This window comes from Chanodichthys erythropterus, chromosome 17, assembly GCF_024489055.1.
Source record: "Chanodichthys erythropterus isolate Z2021 chromosome 17, ASM2448905v1, whole genome shotgun sequence".
Classification (NCBI taxonomy): Eukaryota; Metazoa; Chordata; class Actinopteri; order Cypriniformes; family Xenocyprididae; genus Chanodichthys; species Chanodichthys erythropterus.
Genome location: NC_090237.1, coordinates 16,910,792 through 16,920,337, shown reverse-complemented (window position 1 = coordinate 16,920,337; position 9,546 = coordinate 16,910,792). Strand labels below are relative to the sequence as shown.

General features: G+C 35.9%; 1 protein-coding gene across 1 annotated transcript; it reads left to right on the top strand.

Moving 5' to 3' along the window:
- Positions 1–10: 10 nt before the first annotated feature.
- nherf4a (NHERF family PDZ scaffold protein 4a) lies at positions 11–9,532 on the top strand. The gene is made up of 11 exons (XM_067364693.1): positions 11–83; positions 1,178–1,205; positions 1,393–1,457; positions 1,553–1,758; positions 3,701–3,908; positions 4,467–4,603; positions 4,712–4,916; positions 6,788–6,984; positions 7,314–7,508; positions 8,548–8,796; positions 8,876–9,532. Exons 1-11 carry the CDS (start codon positions 11–13, stop codon positions 8,906–8,908), a joined length of 1,596 nt encoding a protein of 531 aa, XP_067220794.1. The 3' UTR covers positions 8,909–9,532.
- The last annotated feature ends 14 nt before the right edge of the window (positions 9,533–9,546 follow it).

The window sequence follows — 9,546 nt, the reverse complement described above, 5'->3', positions numbered from 1 at the left end:
AAGCCTTTTAATGCTTCATTTAAATGTGTACCTTGCACCTTTACAAAGCTCAGGGCTCAGCAGGATCATGAGATTCACCACAGGTAATTTACCTCTCTAAATATATATTCATACAATGTTTCCATTGCAGTGATTGCACAGCTTGTAATATGAATGTTAGAAAATACCTTTTTAATGGGGTTTGTTTTTACAAACCAATGGAGATCAACAACCTTTACTGTATAAAAAACGGGGGGGGGGGGGGGGGAGGAAATAAGTCAATAGTGATAGATGGATAGGTGTGATATTTGCTTAGTTATTATATATAGATAACACATTTCTTTCGATGCACACTATTAAAATTACATCTGAGAATTTGGAACATTTTCTAAAGATTGTGTAAAAAAGCTTTACACTTTTTAAACTGTCAAACAGTTGCATTTATATAAATGAGGTCATTTCTTAATTGCCTTTATGTACAAAAGTTATTAAACCAAAAGTACAGACAAAAATAAACACTGGATCCAGCCAACTAAAGATTTTCTTCTTGAACTCTAACCTCAAGTCTTGTCAGCATTTAGTACATATTGACTGCGTGATGATTTCAAATCGTGTTTCCGTGAAGGCAAACTCCTGAGTGTTATTTTAATGTAAAGCAGCTTGGTCCTTGCCGTGCATCTCACAGGCAAATACTGGATATAAAACCCTGCCAAGAACTGTATGTTCTGTGAATTTGAATCAATGGAAATGAGTAAACTGAAATATTGTGGCCTGCTTATACATGTTTAAGCAGAACATCTTAGAAAGGCTTAATGTCTGCCATTTAAGTATTTCATGAAAATAGTTTGTCCTCTTCAAATAAGCAAGTTGTTGGTTGCCAGTCACATGCCACTGGACAACAGTTAATATTAAACTATACTGAAGACTCTTTCACTTGTCTTTGAAAGTTAACACATCATGATATTTTGAGTACACTCTCAGAAAAAAAGGTATAAAATCTGTCACTGGGGTGGTACCTTTTCAAAAGGTACACCTTTTGTACCTTATATACTCCTAAAGGGTGCATATTAATACCTTAAAAGTACATATTAATAACTTTTTAAAGGGAACCAACGCGGTGGCAGCTTTTGTACCTTTTTGTCAAAGAGCGTAGGCATGGATTATCTGTTTAAAATATTTGAATTGTTTACTATTACAGATCCAGTGGATGCCCCAGAGTTACCAAAGTAAGTCTTCAGAATGCTCTTTAAATGTGACCTTTTGCCCTCTGATGATCGTACATGTGCAAACTGACAACACAAGCAATGAGACATTCTTAATAAATCTGGTTTAACTTGTAGTCATTAAATGATCTTATTGTTGGTTTGTTTACATAAAACATAAATACAGCACAGAGTAAATGTTTTCCCACAGGAAATTCACTTTCAACCCGAAAGAAGGAATTGACAACCCTGCTTTAGTGATCTCGGATGACAAAGGTTACTCTCTCAATCATTTTTATCCAATCAGCAACTGATAGATCATTAACTGGCTTAAAGAAAAATATTTGACATGATGAATTAAATGTCCCCAGAGCCTGATGTGCATCCGCGGCTGTGTGTTCTGAAGCGGGAGGAGGGTCAGGGCTTTGGTTTCTACCTGAGCAAGGACACTGGCTGCAGGGGACATGTGGTTCGGCAGGTGGAGCCTTGGAGCAGCGCAGAGCGGGGTGGGCTGAAAAAGGGGGACCGTGTTTTGGAGGTCAATGAGGACTTTGTGGATGACAAGGAGCACTCGACTGTGAGAGCACTTCCTTATGCAAACATGAGACTTTTGTACCATGTGAATTAAACACACAGACACTGGAATACAAATGATATTGTCAAGTAGACGCACAGCATTAAAGGGACTGTTCACTCTAAATTCACTCATTATTTACTCACTGTCATGTTGTTGCAAACATATGTGACTATCTTAGATATTTAAAAAAATATTCCCCCCCCCCCCATGTACAATAACTACAAAATGATGATAAATTGCCATTGTCGATGACGAATATTATGGAAATATTTGACAGATAAATGACACGATTACCCAATGAGAATCAAGTATTACAGAGTGTTACAAAACTATCATTATGTTCTGTTTTTTTATTGAACATAGCAGAAACGCTTTACAATAAGGTTCAATTTGTTAACATTAGTTAAATGATTAGTTCACTTTGAAATGACAATTAGCCCAAGCTTTACTCACCCTCAAGCCATCCTAGGTGTATATGACTTTCTTCTTTCTGATGAACACAATCTGAGATTTATTAATAAATATCCTGACCCATCCCAGCTTTATAATAGCAGTGATAGGGATCAATGAGTATTGAAGTTACGAAGAAAGTGTAAACTGGCATCACGTCAGTTACACTTTTTCCGTAAGTTAAATAGAGTACCTCAGAGATGATGTGTTTTTGTATGCAAAACCCAGAAGCGAGTTAGCATTTTTCCATCGCCCTAAAGTCTATGGGTTTTTTTAATGGGTTTTTGCTAAATCGCCTAATATAAGGTCTGTGGTTAATAAAGCCTCTAAATATTTTCACGTTTTGATCTATGACATAAAACACACCAGTTATAACCTTTATTGTGTCTTAAAAACGGTGGTTGCTAACAAGTTGCTAAAAGGAACTACTTCCTTTGGCGGGGACTTTAGACATCATCATGACAAACAGGACATTTGGACAGCATTTCTCATGAAAAACTGGATAAGTATTCATAACAGCGCAGATCATAATCAGTGAGCATGTTTTTAAATAAAGTTGTTTTTAAAATAAAGTTTGAGGAAGCTTGGTGGTGGCGATGCTGATCCGCGACCACCGTGTGCTGTAGTCCGTTTATAGCCTACTGTTAGCTTTTTATATCTGACGACTTTATTTAGACTTCAAAATGTATAAATGTTGTGTTAACTTGTAAAGATTATCTTGATATACAAAACGTGTGTCATAACCCTTTGTTAAACACAGAGCTTATTTTTTGCGATTCTCCAAAAGTCTATGGGAAAAATGCATAGGCTTTCGATCGAGAGAACCCGTGCGCTGCTAACTTCCGGGTTGGCCTACAAAAACACGTCATCCCTGAGGTACTCTATAGGGAAGGCGTAGGACATAGTGTAAGCTTGGTGAACTGCAACAGTTTTAAACTTTCTGCATAAGTTGAATACGGAAGGCTGTTCATGCGGAAGATAGATATTTTACTTCATAACTTGTTAAATATGGATATTTTTTTAAACAAACGCATCACTTCGCTTCAGAAGGCCTTTATTAACCCCCCGGAGCCATGTGGAGCACATATTTATGATGGATGGATGTGGATGGAGACACTTTCTTCAGCTCATACTCATTGATCCCGTTCACTGCCATTATAAATCTCGGATACGTCAGGATATTTATTAATATTTCTGCGATTATGTTCATCAGAAAGAAGAAAGTCATATACACCTGGGCTTTTCATTTCAAAGTGAACTAATCCTTTATGAACTAACAATGAAAAATACTTCCAAAGAAATTCTTAATCTTTGTTAATACAAAGTTTAACATTTACTAATTTATTATTCAAATTAAAAGCTGTATATTTTAATATGATAACATTTTAGACAATAAGGTCTCATTTGTTAGCATTAGAATAACCTTTGTCAAGTATTTCCAGCATACCGTACTGTGTATATTCAGCCTTGTGAACTTGTGTCTTGTTTTCAGGTGGTGCTGAAGGTGCAGGCGTCTGGGCTGAAGCTATATCTGTTAGTGCTGAGTGCTCAGGATTATGAGGTTGCGGTTTCGGAGGGAAGAGACCTTATGTCGCTCGCTAGAGCTTACCATCCCGTGGAGGGCTGTTCTCGCCCACGGTTATGTTACATCACTAAAGAGCCTGGTAGCGGCTTGGGCCTCAGAATCATTCCTATTGAAGGTACTGCTCCTTTTGCAACTGCAATAAACACACGATTGAAGCTAATGATGACATTTTTACATTTATTAAAGATTACTAGTTTAAGAAAACACATAATAAGCACTAAAACATTTTTATCATGACAAGAGTTTAGCATGGTAATGGATAAGACAATGTATTTGGTCTTGGTGGAATATATACATTGCTGCTGCTGCAGAGCAAATAGAGACTTGCTACTGCCAATACGTACACTGACACGCTACAAATAGCTTATATGAAATTTCCCGTAACAGATCTATACAATACACACATTTTAACTATTTAAAAGTGTACATACTGTAGATAGCAGGGGAATCAATTGTGGATTGAGAGTAAACATACTCTTGAATATAGGCCTATTGTTTATTTATGCGTCCATAGGTTTCATGATGTCCAAGTACACTAAATAAGGAACTCTTCCCCTAGAAGGGATCATAAAAAAGTAGTTGATGCACATCTTCATTGAATGTTTCAGCATGGTGTACGTATACATGGATCATTGTGGACAGTTTTGGTTCATTTCTTTAAACATGTGAGTAGGTGTGCGAAGCAGTTATCGTCTCAGCCCAGTGAGTGATGGTCCAGCTGAGAGAGCAGGAGTCCAGAATGGAGACAGGCTGATCTGGATCAATGGAGTCATGATTTCAGCACTCACAAATGCAGCACTGTCAAAAATGGTAAGTGTAGTCATATAGTATCTATGTGATACCTTCCTTACAGTGTAATCTCCAATGTTTTCAGTTTTAGGGACCACAGAACTTCTAGATTGCACTTTGTTTCATCAGGTGAAGAAATGTGAGGACCACGTGACTGTCTTGGTTATTGACAGCAGGAGTGAAGAGAGTTATAATCGCATGAGATTACCCATACTTCCTGCATTCGCCAAAACTCATAATCTACCCTACAGACCAAAAACGCTACACTTGACTCAAGGACCACAGGGATACGGGTTCCTCTTAAGGCAAGAGAAGTTAAGATCTGGGCGTATTGGTAAGAAATCACTTATTCTTTAATAATCACTGAGATATTAACTAAAACTATTAAAATGTTTTTGTTACCTGAAATAAAGTTAAAATAAAATATAAATATTTGATGAAAAACAAACTAAATGAAAATTAAAAATGTTGTCTTGGCAACTAACTGATATATTTTTAAGTCAAAGCACTAAAATTAAAGGTAGGGTAGGCAATTTCAGACCGTGATTTTAACGGTAAAAGACTGTAAAAATGCTACAGTGAAAAACAGTTACAGGTGCCCTCGAATTAAAAAATTGAATTTACCTCTGCAAAGTTAAATAACAAAAGTTTAGTACATGGAAATGCAATACAGTGAGTCTCAAACACCATTGTTTCCTCCTTCTTATATAAATCTCATTTGTTTAAAAGACCTCTGAAGAACAGGCAAATCTCAACATAACACCGACTGTTACGTAACAGTTGGGATCATTAATATGTACGCCCCCAACATTTGCATATGGCAGCTCATGTTCAAGGCATTACACAAAGGCAGCGAGTATTAACGTCTGGATCTGTGCACAGCTGAATCATCAGAGTAGATAAGCAAGCAAGAACAAAAATAATGGCAGATGGAGAGATAATAACTGACATGATTCATGATAACATGATATTTTAGTGATATTTGTAAATTGTCTTTCTAAATGTTTCGTTAGCATGTTGCTAATGTACTGTTAAATGTGGTTAAAGTTACCATCGTTTCTTACTGTATTCACGGAAACAAGACTGTCGCTATTTTCATTTTTAAACACTTGCAGTCTGTATAATTCATAAACACATCTTCATTCTTTATAAATCTCTCCAACAGTATGTAATGTTAGCTTTAGCCACGGAGCACCATCAAACTCATTCAGAATCAAATGTAAACATCCAAATAAATACTATACTTACACGATTAGACGTGCTGCATGACGAACACTTTGTAAAGATCCATTTTGAGGGTTATATTAGCTGTGTGAACTTTGTTTATGCACTGTTTAAGGCAAGCGTGAGCTCCGTGGGTGGGGAGCACGAGAATTTAAAGGGGCCGCAGCCTGAATCGGCTCATATTTAATGATGCCCCAAAATAGGCAGTTAAAAAATGAATTAAAAAAAATCTATGGGGCATTTTGAGCTGAAACTTCACAAACACATTCAGGGGACACCTTAGGCTTATTACATCTTTTAAAAAGACGTTCTATGGCACCTTTAATTGATTAACAGAAAGTTTCCGTACTATATACGATGAATTACTGTAATAGATTTAATGGTACATTTAATGTAATTTTACAGTAAAATATTATTACATTTGTAGTTTTTGGAAGTGACAAATAAGTGAAAAACTGTAAATTGACATCCCCAAAATTCCCTGCATGACACTTCCCATTTGATGTATTTTCTACGTTTTCCTTATTTTTTTCTAATTCTGGCAACCACAGCTGCAGTTTTTTTTTTTTTACGTAAATTTTACGGGTATTTTTTTTTACAGTGTAGCAATAGCAAGCTTAGCTTTGAAAGCACAAGATCCCACCCTCCCTTAATATAAAATAAAAAAAATAATATAAATATAATAATAATAATAATTTAATATGTATTATTAAATATAAATGTATAAATAATATAATAAATTATAAAAAAAACTACAATAATAATATTACTATTAAATAATTCTATTATAAATTAATAAATATTTACATAAATATGTAATTACTATTTAAATAACATAGCGAAAGGGAGTCCCTCATAAAAGGAATATCATTTTGGGGGTCTGTGGCTGCTTTAGAAGTCCAATGTGCTACTTGCCAGAAACACTGTAACATTTCAGCATAAAGTATATTTCCATCACTTTGTGATATAATTACTCTATAGCTCATGTATTACGAGAGATTGACCCCTGCAGCCCAGCTGAAACTGTAGGAATGGAGGATGGAGAGCTTGTGCTAGCGGTAAACGGGGAGCAGGTGGAGGATGCAGAGCATGAGGGCATCGTCAGCAAAATACGGCAAAGTGGCCAGCAGGTCACCCTAACCACCATCTCCATCCCAGGCAGAGACTATTACACACAGGTGCTTACATGCACGCAAATGCACATGCTCATACAGAGAAGAGGAGCAATAACATTCAGCTTGCGAACAGCTGCTAAATCAACATATTTTATCTTTGATTGAAGACAGTTGACCCTGAGGGCTAACCAAGAGCCCAAGTTCATGCTCCTAATGCTTATGATACACTGAAACAGGTTTTTTAAATTAAATGAATCTACTGTGTGGAACAGACATGGACCCCAGGGAATGGGTGGGGTTGCTGTGACCTACATAGCATAGGGAAACATTATTCTTGTAGTATGTGCTTGGAATTATCACTGAGAAGGTGTTTGTTATTTGATCCACTACAGCTGGGTATTTCTCCATTGCTGTTCTATGAAGACCATATTCCAAAAAGGGAACAGTTCCCTAAACCTCCTCCACAACATCATGAGGGACACCAAATTCCACCGCACCCTCGACTTTGTGTGCTTCACAAAGAGGGCTCGGGATTTGGCTTCAACCTAGGCTGTGTTCAGAATAAGCCTGGGACTTATATCGGCCAGGTACTAGTTGTAGTTATTATTTTATTGTTAGATCTACTAAATGTCTTGAATGTTCATTTAAATTTCAGCAAATGGAATAGAGTGCTGCAGTAATGATGTAATTATATAGGCCAACCAGGAAGTTAGCATCTCTGTTTCCCCCGTGACAAAAACCCAATAGGATTTTTCTTTTGGCTTTTGGATTATTGGAGAAAATAAGCTCTGAGACCAGCACAAGTTTATGATTCTTATACGTTTAATTCATCATGATGATTCTGCAATAGAATGCAACTTGTATGAATTTTGAAGCCTAAATACAAATCGGCAGATATAATAAAAAGCTAAAAATAAGCTACAAAGAATGTCACCACCATTAAGCTCGCATCAACTCTTTTAGTCTTTTTTGAAAAACATTCTGAAAGTTTGAGTAAGTATATTTTGCAAGAGTGCGAACACAATGGGGCTGTTAAAACAGACAAAGATGATGTTTAATATCCTCGATAACCTCCGTACTCCCATTTAGCCACTTGTTAGCATACACCTTTTTCAAGACAAGTAAAGGATTTTAAAAAGTCATAATGGGTATTACTAATGTATTTTATGTTGTAGCATAAAATGTGAAAATATATTTCGCTTGGTTTGGCATTTAACCAAAAACCCATTTAAAAAACCCACTAACTTCAGGACCATGCTAAAATGCTAACTCATTTCTGGGTTTTAGCCAACAAAAATATGTCATCCCTGCAGCACTCTAGAGCAAAAATGACTGTTTTCACACAAGTCTCCTTGAACATGCCCCTCATATGCCATTGGTCAGGCAAATTATAGTCCTGCCCCCAGACTTATGGCATTGGCTAAGACAGTGATGTATTGATATCACCACACTGTTTACATTTTCAGCAAAAAATAACTTGACTTATACTTGTCTTTGCATATTAAAGGAATAGTTCACCCCAAAATGAAAATTTTAGCTTAAACGTTAAAAAAAATTACAGACTACAGCTTTAAATAAATATGCTTTTCAAAGTCTGATATGTGTAATTCTCATTCTTGTCAATAGGTGATGACGGGGAGCACAGGAGAGAGAGCTGGGCTGTGTGAGTGGGATGTGGTGGTAGAGGTGAATGGACAGAATGTGGAGGAAGAGTATTTTGATGAAGTGGTGAGGCTGATAAAAGAGGGAGGAACTCCTCTCAGGCTGCTAGTCGTGGAGGGAGGAGGATATCAGAAACTGAGAAACACCATGCAGACTTCAGGTCTCAAAGCCAGCCAGACTTCAAGTTCAGGACTCAGTCTTTGCAGTAACACGGTGAGACCCGCTAACACACATAAATGCATGCATTTTGTAATTTCAGGATTATTTTTAAAATTTAAATCTTGCTTTACAGTTTCCAGACACTTCACAAGAAGATTTTGTATGAATTAATATAACGAGGTAAAAACAGTAAATTTATTAAGTTATTAATTTAACAATTCCTGTAAAAATTGCATTTTTAAAAATATAATAAAAGATGACTCACAAGACGATTTTGTATGTATTACTATCACTAGGTAAAAACTGTAATTTTGTTAACTTATTAATTTAACAATTGCTGTAATTATTTATTTATTTTTTCTTTTTAAATTTACAATAAAACTAAACAACAGTAAATTCCCCTTCCCGTCTCTCTGCTGGAGAACACAAATACTGTCTATATAGTCATTTCAACTGATTTGTACACAATTACGAAGATTGTCTTATGTCTAGCATAAATATTGAAAAAGGGGAAGATGTTTTTCAGATAAAAGCAAATCTGCTTGTCAATAACCACATTTATTATTAGTGTCATTATTTAGTGGAACCACAACACATGAGTACAAATGTAATATAGATTAAAATATAAAGACTGGAGTACTTGTGTACCATCAGGTTTACAAAAAGTGATTTATATTGTTCTATGACTGCATAGTATAAAAACACAATGCAATCTTAAACTCCTAATCATTCTGGAAACTTGCATGTAGAAATGTGATTTCATGTTAATATAAAAAGTTTTATTTCAAAAGTATTCCATGTCAG